The 19,335-nt window shown below is 41.2% G+C and overlaps 1 protein-coding gene and 1 long non-coding RNA gene across 6 annotated transcripts in view; one reads left to right on the top strand and one right to left on the bottom strand.

Annotated features, from left to right (window-relative positions):
• Nucleotides 1-19,335, bottom strand: part of DCC (DCC netrin 1 receptor) — a 1,057,140-nt gene that overhangs the window by 5,487 nt on the left and 1,032,318 nt on the right. For 2 of the 4 annotated variants that reach the window (XM_069219408.1, XM_069219423.1), the window contains exon 28: nucleotides 3,470-3,618. In XM_069219408.1, the coding sequence (XP_069075509.1) occupies nucleotides 3,470-3,618 (149 nt within the window). The remainder of the gene's footprint in view (nucleotides 1-3,469; nucleotides 3,619-19,335) is intronic. The other 2 variants (XM_069219414.1, XM_069219432.1) reach the window with 1 other exon arrangement.
• LOC138279921 (uncharacterized) overlaps nucleotides 1-19,335 on the top strand; it is a 78,795-nt gene that overhangs the window by 45,740 nt on the left and 13,720 nt on the right. The window lies entirely within an intron of this gene.

Here is a 19,335-nt window from a genome sequence, read left to right as displayed (position 1 = left end):
AAGTGCAGCTGAGTTGAAATATTTTTCTTAAATGGATTCCTGAAGCATAGGCTTCATACACACTCCAAAAAGCATTTATAAAATTGATGGAACTCAGGTCAAATATTTGTTGAGCTTGGCAACTTTTTTTTCATGTGAAAAAGCTAGTTTAACCACTACTCTCCTATGAGGGATGACCACATGTAATTTGTAGAAAAGTGAGTTGGATGGTTATAGGCTCAAATCTTCCTTTCACATTAACTGAGAATTAGCATCTTTGTGCAGCTACAAAATGGCAAAATATGATAAGCATTTATTCAATTTATAAAAGAAAGGTTTTTAAAAATAAATTGACAGAAATAACGTGCTGACCAAAACAATACTTGATTCTCTAGAAAGGCAGGTTTCTGCATAACAGGAACAATTCAAAAAGAAAAAAATAGGCATCAATAAAACCTCTACATGTGATAGTGAAAACACTTCATATTTCATCTGGTAAATCAGCAAATGTTTGGCTTTTTAAATTTTTTCAAGTTAAAAACAATTGTTATCCCTACTCCACTAAAATATACTTACTATTTCACACATGGTGTGTAACTTTCTATATGAACACCAAAGAAGAGCATGAGGATCTTATGGTCAGGCACTGCAATTAGAGTTATGTTTGCATCAATTCCTTATATGCATTGCACTTTTTGCATTTGGATTCTCATTTGTTGCTCTACCATTACTTCAAATTACAAATAGACAGCTTAGTAATAAAGTCTGTTGTTATATAATATCGGGAACGTATGGTCAGGCAATGCAATTAGAGTTATGTTTACATCAAGTCCTTATATGCATTGCACTTTTTGCATTTGGATTCTCATTTGTTGCTCTACCATTACTTCAAATTACAAATAGACAGCTTAGTAATAAAGTCTGTTGTTATATAATACCGGGGGAACCTTTTCAAATTTGAGGGATATTTGTGTGGATAATGCAGCTTGAGTTGGTCCTAATAACCTTTAAAGATATCATAGCCCTCAAAATATTTGATGTTCTAGATTCCTCTTGTCTTTAGTCTTTCCATAGGTCAAGAGTGCTGAGTGTTCATAGAGGTCCAAGCAGTGACATAAAGTGGCATAGACTATAGTGCCCAGGGGGCACAAACAACATAGCGGAACACTAGATAGTTCAAATAATACATTCTTGTTTAAAATATATGTAGTGCTATTTTAATACAGTATTCTTCAATATATCATTGTATTCATTTCTTGAATTTTATTACATTTTGTTCACAGTGAGATTTTTTTCCATATAGGTTTTCTTGGTTTGATTAGGTCTTTCTGTTTGTCCGAACTACAAACAGTAGCATCTGAAAATCTTTTTATTCTTGAATGGCATGGTAGAATAAATGTAAGTGCACATAAGTGCACATAAATATAAGCTGCTCAGTTTACCAACTGTAGCCTGGCTAGATTGAAGAAAAAGCATTTATCAAACTTTTTCACATTCCAGGATGCTTTAAGTCACAAATCTCTGCACTCTGAAGTGTATGTGCCAAATATATATATACTTTCATACACTCTTTAAAAAACTTTCTCTGTGCATTCCTTCTCTTTCAAACTCCTCTTGTGTCTTCTATTCTTTTTGATGTTTTTCATAACTCTGGCCGTAGTGATGAAGCTTCTCTGAGACATATCATGAATTACTTGTGAGCAAAACAATCCATAAATTAAATGCAGGCATGTGATAAATAAATGGTTGAACCAAACACAGCAAGATCAGGGCCTGAAATTATATATTTATAAATAAGTCTCCTATCATGATACATAATGAAAGTAGGCAAGTGTGAGATCTTTGTAATTTCTAGGGTTAGTTTAAACATAATTAGAACTCTATGAAAATAACAGTTTGCTTACGTATTTGTAAAATTTTTGCTCAAACTCAGTATATGTAAGTTAAAGCTTATTTGGCTACCTAACATCATAATAAGATTTAAGGGGTAATTTCGAGTGACAAAAACACATTGGCCCTCATTACAACCCTGGTGGTCAAAGACCGTCAAGGCTGTTTTGGTGATTGCACCGCCAACAGGCTGGCGGTGCAATCTTGCGTATTTTGACCACGGTGGAAGCGCCGCGGTCACACCACCGGGACTGGCGGTTTTCTGCCACGGTGGTCCCGGCAGTTGTAATCCTCCAGAGCAGCGCTGCTTGCTGCGCTGCCCAGGGGATTACGAGTCCCCTTCCCGCCAGCCTTTCCATGGCAGTAGGAACCGCCATAGAAATGCTGGCGGAAAGGGGAGTCACGGGGCCTATGGCATGGGCAGTGCAGGGGCCCCCTGGCACAGCCCCACACAGCTGTGCAGACAGTTAAAAGCGCGACAGGTGCAACTGCACCCATCGCACAGCTGCAACACCGCCGGCTCCATTTGGAGCCGGCTCCCATGTTGCGGCCCACATCCCCGCTGGGCCGGCGGGTGGAAACAACGGGGATTTCATAATGGGCACCGCGGGAGTGCGGCCACATTGGCGGCCGCACAGCGGTTACAACTTGGCGGGCGGCGGTTGCCGCCCGCCAATGTTGTAATGAGGCCCATTTTTCTTATTCTACTAGCATCATATGTGACAGGTATAAGCCACTCATTCACAGGGACTGTGTTTACTTGTGGATTAGTGTAAATTGGCCTCTGGGTCTCACTACAAATCTACTCAAAGGCTTTATCATGGATTCTGAACTCCTCATTTTTCCATTCACATGCAACGCATTTTACAATGGTCCACAGTTGAAATATTTTTATTTATGCAATTCATTTGAAACCTTCACCCAATTTTAATGGCATTGTTTTAATACACGGGTATTAGGTTTATTGTAGATTGATTTAAAACTTTCTATCATTTGTTTCCTAACTGTATTGTTATGTACTGTGCTGGTAGACAATATACAGTATTCTGTAGTCAGGCCATTTTACCTATATATGTCTATCTAAGACCTACTCTATTTTCTCAGATCAAGCTGCCAAAGGTAAGACAAATGATAAAGCTAAGTAAAAAGCAGTTTAGAATTAATAGTCCTCTTGACCAGGTGCTGTGGGAACTCATTCAAAGGTCACATAAAGACTGAGGCCTTTCCCATTCATAACATATGTGATGGGTTCACATACACAAATAAAAAACATAGTTTAACAATATTTCTCCTGAAAAATACTATTACAAAACATATTCTTTGATTATATAGGAGCTATTACACCTTCAATTTCAAGGCACTGAAAAATATACATGAATATTTATTTTACTTACTTAGTAATGAAAACCAAAAATCAAAATACCAAAAAATATAAATCACCATAGATTATGAATTAATTTCCACAAGACATTCTTGCTGAACCATCTAACCCTTAGTTTTCAACAAAAGCTGTCAGTTTTTATGATGTTTTCTTTTTTCTGGCATGTTGTCATAGTGGTTTTGCATTAATGGCTATGTGAAAGAGACTGTTATACACTACCCTTACACTGGAAGGGTCTTCTGGATGTTTGTGGCCCTCTTCTGTTACTTCTGGTGCTGTTGGCACAGAAACTGGAAGGAGAGGAGATCTTGCCTTTCCTCCCAATCCCAGTGATGCTGTTTTTACTTGGGATTTAGGAATGTTTGACCCTGAAATTAAAAGTAAACAACTATTAAACATTTGTATAAAACAACAGAATTGTGACAAGCATGACTTCAGTATGTTTGAATAATCACTGAATATAATTTATTTATTTCACAACTTTTCTGGGTACCTTAATAGAAGATCGGATGTCTAACAATGTGGTTCAATTTTGCATTTCTGTTAAGGATAATCATAAATTGTATCTGAAGAAAATGGCAGATCATATGCCAAGAGAGAGGAATGCCAATTGTAATGCAAAATCTGAAAAGATGTATTCCGAAACGTCCGCCCGTTAGTCCACAAGGGCAAGAGCTGTGACAGATTTTTAGCATAAGCACTGACTACGTACATTATTCCATTTTAAAATAAATATGTGTACATTTGTCTCACATGGATGTTCCTAAAATCTGGCACGAATCTCTGAGCCTCAAGAACAAAAACTGAACCTCCTTATAATGAACACATCTTCTTTCTAAAGTCCTGTTTTTAGTAAATAGATTTCTAGCACTTGAATCTGCATTGTCTCATGCTACTAAACTCTGTTTAGTGCAAGCATATCTATTTTTGAGTATAAGTAAACGCAGGGCAACATCTATCAAGACGTTGTGATGCTACACATCATGCAAAATGAGGCAAACTTATGAAAGTCTTGATGAAGTATTTACTTGTCAGTGCAAAACCTTTTTATAAGTTGTTTATAGCAATATAAAATATTCACATGGCATGCGCCATGGAGCATACAAGAGCGGTGCACGGTCATGTATCTGTGACATCACTACATATGGTTCTGTGATGCGTTCTCCTTGGGCAACATGATGCAGCAGCCTTAGTTACTCTGCTGTGTTATGCTACTTTTCTGAAATCTGCCCCAAAGGGCTTGAGGAAAGACGTGCCCTGCACTGTGATTTATAGCTCCTGCATCCAAAGATTCATATGTAATTGTACAAAGTCACTGAATCATGCAAATTAAATATATCATGACAGATGGGGAGTGCACTGAAAATGTGAATATGTCAAACTTTTTATAAAAAAATTGCCATATAAAATGTGCGTGTTTAGAGAATATTGAGAATGTTGACATTCTGTATGAGAATTTGAGTGATTTGTGGGGATTAATCAAGAAGTATATGAGTGAATAATATTTAGGCTGGATGGCTGAATGAGTGATAGATACTGAATTACCAAATCACAGTGGACATGTGGATGATGGAAAGAAGAATGAGAATGAGTTTGAGAATGAATGACTGAATGACACTAATGATGAATGAAAAAGCAGGAATGACTATTTAAGAAAAACTATGGGGTGTATGGATGAGTGGATGGGTGGCTAAGAGTGTGATGATGAATGACTAAAAATGTGAGGGCAGACAGATGAACAAATGTTTGTGGATAGATTCATGGACGAGGATGAAGGGAGGAAAAAAAGTTATGGCATATGAGGATAAGAATAAGATGAATGAAAGATAAATGGAAGGTTAATTGAGTATTAAGAAGTTAGCAAGACGGGTAAATCATTGAGAGTGAATTCATTAGTTAACATATTTGTGAATGAGTATATGAATATTGAAAGACAATTGTGAAGAGAGGTGAATGAATTATTATACAAAAAATACTTTCAATTCATAGTAAGAATCAGTGGACACATTAATAAAATGATGTGAATGTGAGGTTGGTTAAACGGTGATTGCATTAATACGTGAGAACGTGAATATTTATGTAAAAGCAACATTATGAGGAAGTATGGAATATCACTAGATGTCAAAGAGAGATATGAAGGCAAATTACCTATTCTCGCAAAATTGCACATTACATGCAAAATGATGCAAGCTAAGCTCGATGCTGAGGTGGGTGAAAGTGAGACCTAGTTAAGCAAAACTCCGTTTTTGGTGGCTGCTATTAAAACACTCACATTATAGTTATAATCTAGCGATTCAAAGTGGCTTCCATTCAGCACCTCTGCTAGGCTGAGCCCAACAATAACTTTCAAACACTGATGACTCTGCCCCCCCACTGGGCAGAGCATCATGGAACATTTATTCTTGGATAAATAATATATGTGGTGGTACCTACATCGTGTTTGCAAGCCGCTGCCTGTCATGTGGAGCTCGAGCAGAGTCACACCTGTCCCTGTGCACTGAGATGGGGACAGTGACCTTCAGCTGAGACTATTATTGTCTATAGATCTCTCCACTAGGATCTCCCATAAACATGAGAATGACTCTGTCAGTACCCCTTGCTACAGTAGTGTCTGATGAAGAGTGGGTAGAGACAACCGGGCATTCACATTTCAGAGAGTCACATTCCAAGCAAACAGATGCTACCGACCTCTGCACTGGGTCAGCGATGAACTGTTCACCATGGGTATGTAAAGTAGAAATATGAAATGCTTTTAAAGATCTGGGGCTCAATCACTTTTCCAGCAGAGCCGAGATTCCCGCAATAAAAACCGTGCTCATACATGAATATGCTTTATTTGTTTCTCCTTATCTATCAAACATAAGCTATCAACGGCAGAATTTGAGTCTAATAAATTATGTCAATACATTAATGCACAGAGATGTGTACACCACCTTTAGGTCATGGCTTCTAATTTAATCTTATAAAGATTGGTGTGTTAACTGTTAAATTAAGAAATAGCATTATTTTGATGTGAAGTGCTAGAAAGGCTATATGAAGTGATTTAAAAAAAAATAAGTTATCAGAACAAGATATACTCTGCAGGGAGCAACTGCACAGCATTCTTTTAGGCCTTTCATACCTTAGAGAGTGTCCATTACACACAGATAGTGAATTCTTACCTCTTGCAAAGACTATACAATATTTTACTGTGTGAAAGCTACCAGGCCTTGCCATCCTCAATAGACAGTGCAGTGCCTGTTAAAACCTTGTGGTAAGAGGTGACAATAGGCGGGGAACTGAACATCTCCCAAGCGCAGCCAATGAGATAAAGAGAATTTCTTTAGGCACTGCTTTCAAAGCCAGCATGAATGAAACTATAGACACTGGCATATGGAAGGCAGCCTTTGGGGCAGCAGACCTACTAGCTGAATAGGTTTGTTAAATTAAAAGAATACAGCCACGGGGGGGAAAGGCTGTGCAGGATAAAAGAGAGAGGGTGTGAAAGAAAAGGAAAATGAGAATGGCCTCGAGCAAGTCTTATAAACTTTTACTTGGTCAACTGATGGTCAGCATTCAAGTCATCGATTATGAATGGCACTTATTCCCCCCAATTTGTTAATGCAATGTGAAAATGTAGTTTTTAAAATTGTCAATTTCCCGGTTGTTATTTGAAGAACAAAGGAACTGTAAAGTGTATTCTAATATCATTTTATAGTTAATTTGTTCTTTAATATAACAAACAACAAATTTACAATTTTATTTTGTATTCATTTAAGTGAATATATGAGGCTAGTTTGTGCAAAATGAACATATTTTAACCTATAGATTAATTTTTGTTGTATCGAGAAAACACCATTTGTGCAGCAATGCTTGACGGGAACTGCCTCAGGAATGCATGAATATCATTAACATGTTTGACACCCCCCACCAAATCTCCTTCCTGAGACAAGTAAGCATATGACCATTGATGTATTTCTAAGAAAACTGTGAATTTAAAATCAAGGATGATTACTACCCACAGCACAACTACGTGACAGCCCCACCCAAATATTTTCTTTCCCACTTTTCCTTCTCTATATCCAGCGTCTCTCTGGAGCGAAGAGACATGCTTTTCCATCGGATGCAACCCTTGTAGACTGTGGCGTCCCGGTGTCTCATGGACACCAGCCCTCGCTTTACATTCTTAAAGCATTGAAGATCTTCTCTACCCAGCATTCTGGAAACGCTTCCTCAACTTTTTGAAATTCAGTAATGCACTGGCACTAAGAGCCAATGGGCTGCTGCACAAGTAGCAAGGACAAGTCTTAAAAGCTACAGCCCTACTTTGGAAACAAGAAACTCTCCAAATGCACTGATTTGTATGGATCATTCTGTGGTACTTTCTAAATGGGGAAACACATTGTGCCCATTTCTCCTATTCTAGACAAGATTTGATAAGCTGGCAACACTCTAATAGTCTTCCTTGCATTTCTGATGATCTTGCCAACACAGATACCCCAAGTCAGCCCAAGGAATTCCAAAACAACATGGGCACAGGGCACAAAAAGCATGCTTAACCCTTTGTTAGAAATGGGGTCTTTGGTTGACAGTCAGGTTACCCCCTGTTCAAGCGAGGACCCACACTCTAGTCAGGGTAAAAGAGAATCACCATCTGCTAACCCCTGCTTGCCCCATTGGTAGCTTTGCAGAGCAGTAGGCTTAACTTCAGAGTGCTAGGTGTAAAGTATTTGTACCAACACACACAGTAACTTAATGAAAACACTACAAAATGACACAACACCAGTTTAGAAAAATAGGAAATATTTATCTAAACAAAACAAGACCAAAACGACAAAAATCCACCATACACAAGTCAAGTTATCAATAAAAATGCAAAAAGAGTCTTTAAGTAGTTTTAAACACACACTAACACTGTCAGCGTGAAAAAGTACCTTGGGCGCATCAAAAATAATCCCGCACGGGCGAGTGCGTGTCAAAAAGGGCTTGCGAGGCATTGATTCCACTCACGAGTGGGACCGTGCGTCGTTTCTCCTTTTGCCGGGTCGGGGCACGTCGTTTCTTCTCTCCGCAGGAGAGTGATGCGTCGATCTGGTCAGCACTCACGGGTCCGGGCAGGCCTTGCATTGTTTTTCCACACACAGCGGTACTTGAGTCGGAAATCCAGCTGCACGATGATCCGAAAACCCCGCAGCGCGGGGTGTGATCTCCCAGCCTCCGTCAGCGATGCTGCGCATCATTTCTCCTGCTCTGTGCGTCAATTCTTCTGTCGCATTTCCTGCGAGCATCGTTTCCCAGCTGTGGAGCCAGCCGTGCGTCGTTTCTTCAGCCGCAGATCGGACTTGCGTCGATCTTTTCCCAGCACGGTGCTCTGTGCGTGGATTTCCTTGTCTTAGGCTGCCAGCCTCTCCTTTCAGGGTCCCAGGAACTGGATGGGCACTACAGGGCAGAGTAGGAGTCCCTCCAGAGACTCCAGGTGCTGGCAGAGAGAAGTCTTTGCTGTACCTGAGACTTCAAACAAAAAGGAGGCAAGCTCTAAATCAAGCCCTTGGAAATTTCTTCTCAAGATGGAAGGCACACAAAGTCCAGTCTTTGCCCTCTTACTCTGGCAGAAGCAGCAACTGCAGGATAGCTCCACAAAGCACAGTCGCAGGCAGGGCAGCTCTTCTTCCTCAGCTCTTCAGCCCTTCTCCATGCAGAGGTTTCTCTTGTTTCCAGAAGGGTTTCTAAAGTCTGTGGTTTTGGGTGCCCTTCTTATACTCAATTTCTCCTTTGAAGTTGGCCTACTTCAAAGTAAAGTTTCTTTCGAACATGAAATCCTGCCTTGCCCAGACCATGCCCCAGACACTCACCAGGGGGTTGGAGACTGCATTGTGTGAGGGCAGGCACAGCCCTTTCAGGTGTTAGTGACCACTCTTCCCCTCCCTCCTAGCACAGATGGCTCATCAGGATATGCAGGCTACACCCCAGCTCCCTTTGTGTCACTGTCTAGTGTGAGGTGCAACCAGCCCAACTGTCAAACTGACCCAGACAGGGAATCCACAAACAGGCAGAGTCACAGAAATGGTATAAGCAAGAAAATGCCCACTTTCTAAAAGTGGCATTTTCAAACACACAGTCTCAAAATCAACTTTACTAAAAGATGTATTTTTAAATTGTGAGCTCAGAGACCCCAAACTCCCCATGTTCATCCACTCCCAAAGGGAATCTACACTTTAATCAGATTTAAAGGTAGCCCCCATGTTAACCTATGAGAGGGACAAGCATTGCAACAGTGAAAAACAAATTTCGCAATATCTCACTGTCAGGACATATAAAACACATTACTATATGTCCTTCTTTAACCATACACTGCACCTTGCCCTTGGGGCTACCTAGGGCCTACCTTAGGGGTTTCTGACATGAAAGAAAAAAGAAGGTTTAGGCCTGGCAAGTGGGTACACTTTCCAAGTCGAATTTACAGTTAAAACTGCACACACAGACACTGCAGTGGCAGGTCTGAGACATGATTACAGAGCTACTTATGTGGGTGGCACAACCAGTGCTGCAGGCCCACTAGTAGCATTTGATTTACAGGCCCTGGCACCTCCAGTGCACTTTACTAGGGACTTTCTAGTCAATCAAATATGCCAATCATGGATAAGCCAATTACATACACATTTTGTAAAGGAGCACTTGCACTTTAGCACTGGTTAGCAGTGGTAAAGTGCCCAGAGTAACAGCCACAGCAAAATCAGAGTCAAGCACACATCAACAACCTGGGGAACAGAGGCAAAAAGTTAAGGGAGACCATGCCAAGGATGAAAAGTCTAACACCCCTCATCAAAAACTCCAGAAGTTTTGCTCAGTAACTATACAGCTACAGGTGCAGGAGAGCAGAGTTTAGCTCTTGTTGGCAAATAAAGGCCTTCGCTGAGCCAGATTTTGCAGTGTTGTTTTGTTCATTGTTATGTCACTTTTTGGTACCTACTGTATTTGGTAGGACATGCACACAGGCATATCACGCCCCTTAATGGCCTGGGTGCCAAATGAAGTGTCCCCAGACTTGTAGTTCCATTAACCAGCCTTTCTGTTCAAAGGTCCTGCATCCGACTAACTTGATGAATAACGGCCTGTCATTTGGGTAAGACTACACCTGTGAGTGCCATTACCCAAAAAAGGTGCCTGTGCAAGATGTATCCTACAAAAATTACATCCTGTAAATGTGATTGCAAAACCTACTTTTTGCACCTGCTGTTTCTTTTCAAAGTTTGTGAAGTTGCTGCAGTTAGTGAAGGTAAAGGAAAAAACCTTTATAACTGTTCTGATTGCAACTGGATCACTAATGGCACTGGGGATGCAAAGTCACAGTTGCTTGCACAGGACAGATGCAGCTCAAAATATCGGTTTCCACACCTTGGAGACAACAATAGTCGCATATTCTCGCCCATTCGCTAGTCTGTAATTCGAATATGAAAGAGATAGCTACCCTGCCAATTACACATTCCATGCAATCACTGACTGCCAGTGTGCAATTTTTGCCCATGATTGCACTTATGTTGTCATCAAATTTAATATATTTCACACTACCCTAAAAAGTTCCTAAACAAAATGCATACATATTATACAAGTTAACTTGTAACCAGAATATATCAGTGCAAGTAGACTGTGAAGGAACGGGAAATAGCAGAAAGTGAGTAAATTGCATGCACCGTCATCCAGGCTTGCATTTGATGTCACTTTTTGTGCTTTGATATGTATTCTAAGCTGTAAGAGATGCCTAGACCCCATCATAAAAGTCTCACATATGTTCAGGTGTGCATGCACTGCGTTCAAAGCCTGGGGCACAAGCCGCAACTTCAATATCTTTACTAATGTTTAAAAGCACTTGAGGGGTAAACAGGTACATTTAATCCACACCTGGACCTTGGTGCAAATCCGTATGATCAAAGGGCATGACGCTCAGATGAAGGAAGAAGCAAAGTTACATCAATATCAACAAGCATTTGCAATGCAACGGGTCTCGCGTTTGCTCATGTTAGATCTGATAGCGTTGTAAACTCCTAACCCGACTTTTCACCTATCAGCAAAAGTGCATTTATGTACGTAACACGAAAAAGTGCAATTACCTGTGTAAAGCGCTCGACTTCTGAAAAGCGAAATCGCGCTAGGAAAATAGAGAAAAAGTAGTCCACGAGCCGGACAGAAAACAGCAAGCCTCGCATGTTTTCTGTACTTGGTCAATGCGCTCGAGGAGGGCTAGCCACCGGAAAAGGCATGACGCATGCATGCCTTCGACTAATAAAAGAAAGCAGATTTTAATAGGCAAGCCCACAAACCAATGAAAAACACTGACGTGACGTCGACAGGTCTCAGAGCCCTTTTCTAATACCTAAAGCGTCTCGCTGCGATAAGCATGCGCGAGCGCATGCGACGCAGGCTCGACCCTAACAAACGGTTGTACGATGATCCACCCAAAACCGAGCTCCCTGTTGAAAGTCCGAAGAATACGCTGATATCTGATTTTAGCTGTACTGATACCTGAAGCCATATTCAAGCCGTGCTCTCAATATATTTTCACTAATAGACAGAGAGCCTTGTTTATGTCTGAGCTTCCATGCACTGGTTCCCCTGAACAGCAAACCCATTACTCCTGCTGCTATTGATTGTATTCCCGCTGAGCGAATGCAGAGAGCAGAAAAGCACCGACATTATCTTTTCGCATTTGTGCTCCACATACATGTAAGCGAAGTGTTAAATCTGCGTGGGGGTATTTGAACTTCATTAGTATAATTGTACTTCTGAGAGGTGCTTTCCTGCAGAAAGATTGATGTTCTTCTTAGAAAGGAAAAGGCGTTTTTAGAATGAGTTAGCGCATTTTCTTGAAGTAATAATGCGCAAATAAACCCTGAGTTTAGCAATGCATACACACTGAAAACACAATGGAGGTGATGTGATCTTTGATCTACCTAGAAGTAGATGCAAAACATTGTCAAACACCAAACAAGATTGCATTTAAAGCTGATAATGTGCGAAAAGGGTTTCAGTGCTCTTGCCTTTTCGTGGCTTTTACATATCTAGGAACAGCCATTTTGGTATGATGTGTGGAGGATGTGTGGGTTGTTTCAAATAGGCCACAGCTCAGCTAAACAAGACAGAAAGAATTTCACATATAGCATCATATTTTGAATACTGAATATATTTTAATTGTCCTAGCCATGAGAAACGTGTGAGGTATTATTTATCTTTGATATATGTTTCATTTATAACTTTCTCCCTAGCACAACAACATTTCATGTTATTTGATGTGCAGTGTACTAGTAACAATATAATGGACAAGGAAAACAAGCAAAAGTGTGTACCATAGTCCGTTTACTGTTATCATCTCATAGTGAAGTGAAATCTTGCTCAATAGATACAGTGGAAATATGAATGGATACTATAGTCTCAAACAGTGAAAATGTTTCAGGACTTGCGAAATCTCGAAACTCCCAAACATAGACCTGACAGCCTTAGGCTGGTCACCTCTAACATTTTGCCTGCCTCCCTCCACTTTTTGGACACTGTTTTTGCTGGTTCTAGGACTCTGCGCACTTTACCACTGCTAACCAGTGCTAAAGTGCATATGTTCTCTCCCTTAAAACATGATGACATTGGATCATACCCAATTGGCTTATTTAATTTACTTGTAAGTCCCTAGTAGAGTGCACTATATGTGCCCAGGGCCTGTAGATTAATTACTACTAGTGGGCCTGCAGCACAGCTTGCGCCACCCCCTTAAGTAGTCCCTTAACCATGTCTCAGGCCTGCCATTGCAGGGCCTGTGTGTGCAGTTTCACTTCCAATTCGACTTGGCATTCAAAAGTACTTGCCAAGCCTAAAACTCCCCTTTTTCTACATATAAGTCACCCCTAAGGTAGGCCCTAGATAACCCCTATGGCAGGGTGCTGTATAGACAAAAGGCAGGACATGTACCTGTGTAGTTGACATGTCCTGGTAGTGTAAAACCCCTAAATTCGTTTTTCACTGCTGTGAGGCCTACTACTTTCATAGGCTAACATTAGGGCTACCCTCATATACTGTTTGAGTGGTAGCTGCTGATCTGAAAAGAGTAGGAAGGTCATATTTAGTATGGCCAGAATAGTAATACAACATCCTACTGACTGGTGAAGTTGTATTTAATATTACTAGTTTAGAAATACCACTTTTAGAAAGTGAGCATTTCTTTGCACTTAAATCCTTCTGTGCTTCACAATCCATGTCTGGCTAGGTTCAGTTGACAGCTTCCTTGAGCATTCACTCAGACAAACCCCAAACACAGGATGCCCATTCTCACTTGCATACATCTGCATATTGAATTGGTCTTCCTGGGCTGGGAGGATGGAGGGCATGACATTACATGTCAAAGGACAGTAGCCTGCCCTCACACAAAGGACTGCCACACCCCCTACTGGGACCCTGGCAGACAGCATTGAACTGAAAGGGGACCTTATGCACGTCTAAGCCACTCTTTGAAGTCTTCCCGCACATTTGGGTATTTAAACAGGGCCTCTGCCCCTACCAACTCAGACACTTCCTGGAGAAGAACCTGAACCAGAACCTGCCAAGAAGAACTGCCTGGCTGCCAAAAGGACTCATCTGATTGCATTCTGAGAAGGACTGCTGCCTTGCTGTTGCCCAGCTGCCTTGTTGCTCTCTGGCTGTGCCTAAGAAGTGCTCTCCAAGGGCTTGGATAGAGCTTGCCTCCTGTTCCCTGAAGTCTCAGGGCCAAAAAGACTTCATCCCTGCAAGACAAACTCCCTGTGTGGCAAAAATTGAGGCACAGCCTGCCATAAATGACGCACAGCCTGCATTGCCGAGAGAAAATCACCGCAGCCCGACTTCGCAAGGAGAACATCGATGCAGTGCCAGCGTAGCGACCAGAAATTTGAGGCACGGCACACTGGATCAACGCAAAGCCAGAACTATGCAGCCCAACTTCCTGAGAGGAATCAACACAGTGCCTGCTGTGCGGTAGAAATGTCCACGCAACGCCCACCGGATCGACGTAACCCCTGTGACTACATCCTGCCAGTGCTGGATTTCAACGCATCACCCCCGGAGCATCCGAAAACCCCGCAACCCGAAGACGATTCAAGACCAAGCACCGGAAATCGAGGCAAAGCCTTCCCTGCGTGAAAAATAAATGACAAATCGCAGTGTGCGGCCTGAGTAATCGACGCACACCTCCCTGTTTTCCATGCATCTCCTCCTCTTTGGTTCCTTGCAGAGAATTTGAACACAAACCAGGTACTTTGTGCTTGCAAGAGACATTGTTGCTTTTAAGAGACTTTAGATCATTTTTACAGTGATATTTCAACATATACTTATTGCATCTTAATCATTTTGACTTGCATCTTATCAGATAAATATTATATATTTTTCTAAACACTGTGTGGTGTATTTTTGTGGTGTTCTACTGTGTTATTGCATGATTTATTGCACAAATACTTTACACATTACCTTCTAAGTTAAGCCTGACTGCTCAGTGCCAAGCTACCAGAGGGTGGGCACAGGATAATTTGGATTGTGTGTGACTTACCCTGACTAGAGTGAGGGTCTTTGCTTGGACAGGGGGTAGCCTGAATGCCAACCAAAGGCCCCATTTCTAACATCGGGTAAATGAATTGCAAAAAAAACTTTTTCAGGTGAACATACCAATCCTATGTGATGCTGGTTTTATTGTTTAGGACTTTACATTGTGTTAAAAACATATGTATTTGTGTAAATGAACTAATAGTACAAATACACGTGCATTTAGTTATAGAGAATACACTATAATGACATGCATAGTAATTAAATTTTAACTGTAAAATAAAATGACAAAAGATATATTTTTAAGTTAAGACGATCAAAAAGTCAAAAAATATTGACTCTTTTAGGTGGTGTCACTTTAAAAACAAAGTCAGGGTTTCAAAAATGGCTAGGGCACTGGTAACTATTAAGGTTAAGTGGTCAAAATAAAGGTTGAAGTTATAATAAGAATCAGTGAAGGGGGCATTGTCATGTTTGATTGTGATGTAGGAAGATGAAGCTCTCCAGCAGAAAAAATGCTGCATCAGATTTTTTCATGTAGAACTTGTGTGAGATCAGCAGCTGCACCTATTGTGAAAACATGAAGGGGCATATTTATACTCTGTTTGCACCAGATTTGCGTCGTTTTTTTTTACGCAAATCCGACGCAAAGCTAACTCCATATTTATACTTTGGCGTTAGACCCGTCTAGCGCCAAAGATCTTGGAGTTTGCGTCATTTTTTAGCGTGGACACCTACCTTGCGTTAATGATATGCAAGGTAGTCGTTCCCTTCTAAAAAATGACTCCAAGGCATGTGCGCCTTATTTAAACTCCCATGCAAAAATGACGCACGGGAGTGGGCGGGCCTTAAAAAATGACGTCCAGCCGCTTTTGCGTCATTTTTTAACGCCTGGTCAGGGCAGGCGTTAAGGGACCTGTGGGCTCGGAAGGAGCCCAGAGGTGCCCTCCCATGCCCCCAGGGACAATCCCTTCCACCCTTGCCCACCCCAGGAGGACGCCCAAGGATGGAGGGACTCATCCCAGGGAACTTAAGGTAAGTTCAGGTAAGTATTTTTTTTTCCTTTTTTTTGTGGCATTGGGGGGCCTGATTTGTGCCCCCCTACATGCCATTATGCCCAATGGCCATGCCCAGGGGACATAAGTCCCCTGGGCATGGCCATTGGGCAAGGGGGCATGACTCCTGTCTGTGCTAAGACAGGAGTCATTTCAATGGGGGTTGGGAGTTAAAAAAAATGGCGCAAATCGGGTTGAGGCCAATATTTTGCCTCAGACCTGACTTGCCCTATTTTTTGACGTCCAAGCTCCATTTTCCCCTACGCCGGCGCTGCCTGGTGTGAGTCATTTTTTCTGACGCACACCAGTCCGCAGTGCCGGCTAACGTCATCCAATAAATAAGGCGCACGCATGGCGCTTTGGAATGGCGTTAGCCGGCGTTAAATTTTTTGACGCACAACTGCGTTGGCGCAGTTGTGCGTCAAAAAGTATAAATATGGCCCGGAGTGTTTCGGAACAGCAGTTAAATATTTTTAGCAACAGTGTCAGGTGGTTGGATAGTTGGATAGTTGTATTTGAAAAAACCCTACCCACTCTATTATTGACATTTTAGAAAGCCAATATTTTATGTCTATAGTACAAGCTAGCTTTTCTTAAATGATTATAGGCCCACATGTGCCAACGTTTGTATTGGCGATTTCCTAATTGCAATTTCCTGAGAATCGCAATTAGGAAATCGCTAATTTAAATGTATGAAACCATTTAGAGATTCATTTGCGATTCATAGTGGGTCGCAAAAGGACCAACCTCATGAATATTAATGAGGTAGTTTGCAATTTGTGACCCATCAGTAATCACAGCCATCACAGGGATGGCGGCCTGCTGGGCTCAGCCGACCATCAGGTCTGTGATTGCTTTTAAATAAAGCAATCTTTTAGAAAAATACTTTGTGCATGTGGCCCATAGATCTTAACGTTTAGTAGAAAGATTGCCGGCTTAGTCAAATCATCAAAACAGGCAACTGTAGAGAGAATACCAAAAGCAAAAAAGCGTGTTTAATTTAAATATACAATACAATATTTTAAACAAACTTTTAGGACAATTAGTCACTCAAGACACACCAAGAGAAGTTAGTTTTCTATTGGTGATAGTTTTGCCAGGGATCCCATCGGACACCATCCTATTCATCATTTGAAACATTGGTGGACCTCCCTACAAGAAGAAATATTTTATGCTTCTAACAGGTGAATTGATCCTGACAGACTGGGTTATGATCTTTCAACTGTGTTCATGTGGATGACCCACAAAATAGGGGATGGTCAAAATCTCACTTCATGTTTCCCTTCCTGCACCAAAACAATCCCCACAACGCAGGCATACTTGCACCATGGTGCAACGGTGCCTGCATTAGTGCTAGGCAGCAATTTGTGTGGCAGCGCAGAGGACAGAAATGCACTGTATCTTGTAGACACAGCACATATCTGCCCTTTCCTGGTGGGGTAGCGCCCCACTCCACCACGGGCCTTGTAAATGAGGCCCTCAGTGTCAGGAAGCTTGTTCAGATAGTTGATATGTCAGCCAACCTAGCAATTTAGATTCTTCTTATCCATAATACTGAGAGTATTTTTTTTATAATAAAAGATGAAACGTTCTTGGTGGTAGTATTACTGCTGGATTACAAATTAATTACACATAGCACACCATAGAATAGGCCTACCTCTGGAAATCTATGCTACTGCATTCAGTAATTCCAAGTTTTTTTCCCCCAAGACAAATCCTTCAAGTTTTATCTGGAGTATTTGCCCATCAAACTAATACATGTAATATTTATTTTCACCTCGTAGTAACATTTTTTGTTGGTAACTCAAGTTAATACCCAAAATGGTAATAAGATGCTACTATAATGAGGGCCATTCACTCCACGTTAAAACAAGTATCAAGAGAGAAAACATTGTAAGTTCACGTAGGAAGGGGGTATACTTTAAAAAGATTGACCGGTTCACTTTGCTGCACCTAAGGCTTCTCACTCTAATGAGGAAATTCAACAGATGGATTTCCTACATACATTTGACTCATTGACGAAAAGGCCTGTTCATATTATCTACTTGTATTTCCTGTTTTCACTATCATTCAAATCATATTCGCACTTAACAAAGTACGTGTGCATCCCTCAAGTTTTAGAATTGATGTTGATGCTCATTGCAAATAGTAGCGGTTTGTGTTTTATATTAGGTCACTTATCCTTTTTAACCAAATGCTGGAATAGCAGAATGCTCGTCTTACACATGAACGTGGTCCTCACAATCTGAACAGGCCCATCTTGTGGCGTACAGGACAAAGAAACCTCTGAGGTGGAAGCATCAACCCAGTGAAATTCATGGTTAGACTGGACAAATGAGCAAATACGTTTCTAAAAGAAGACTTCCTCACCATCCCTGAGAACTTACTTTAATGGCACTTTTTTACATGCCGCTCAGTGCCAAGATGTCTTTCTTGACTTGCTGTCCTCGGCAGAACTCATATGTATTCAAGGCTTATAAAGCACAGCCGTTTACTACTGAGCGGTGCCAGGAAATTCTCAGCGGCACAATAAAGGCTGAACTCTTCTCCAATGAACAAAATGTATATCTCAGTTTTGCCCCATCAATTATTAATTTCCAAACGGATTTTTAACCGCTACACCAATTTACAGAGATAAATGAGAAAAAAATGGTTCGAAAATGCAGAAAATGAAAAGGATCTCTGACTGAGACATTTGGCATCACAGAAACGTTATGCATACCAAGACTGACAATTATATCAGCTGGAAGAAAATTTTCTAATGTTGTGTCTACAAAATATCTTTATTTTATTTTAGTTTGGTATGATTGAACTAGCTATTCTTCATCTGCCTGGTGAAGTAAAGCCATAATTTTTCTTCCAGTAAAGCTCATATCCCTGTTTAAATGTATGAATGTAATCTATACTGCACCAATTCTACCTACAGGCAGCAGAGTCCTGTAGAAGAGGATGGGTTTGCAAATGTATGTTGAGACAAAGAGAGGAAAGAGGAGAGCTAGTTTATGAGAACGTGGGGGAGGTGAGTAGTTTACCTTAATTGAACATCCACAGGGAAGTGGAAGGGCTCTGAGCGGGGTCTCCACTTCAATAGGGATGCAGGGCCGGCTTTAGGGCGCTGCTACTGGCATGGCTGCACTGGGTGCTGGCCTGGAAGGAGGGTGCGCTGACCTCAGTGGGTGGTGCTGTGTTAACCAATAACTTAGGAAACTTGCATTTTAAAAACACCTGCTGAAAAGTTCCTTGCGTGTCCAGTCATCCGGAAGCTATTGAAATGTCAAGTTAACTCTTGTAATTAATGTTCCTGCAAGAGAGAGGTAGGGCATTTTGTCCACTGGCAGTTTTGACTCGCCATAAAGTAGCGCAGAGGGTTAATATGCCTACTGCAAAGAACACAACTATATTTTCTGTGGACCGCTGAGCGGATTGGTAAAGTTAGCCTTTACCAGCGTTTTAAAACAAATCAAATGTATGTGAGAGAGGGGCTATGGAGAGATGAGG

This window comes from Pleurodeles waltl, chromosome 1_1 (genome assembly GCF_031143425.1).
Source record: "Pleurodeles waltl isolate 20211129_DDA chromosome 1_1, aPleWal1.hap1.20221129, whole genome shotgun sequence".
Lineage (NCBI taxonomy): Eukaryota > Metazoa > Chordata > Amphibia > Caudata > Salamandridae > Pleurodeles > Pleurodeles waltl.
This window is presented reverse-complemented; position numbering and strand designations above follow the sequence as displayed.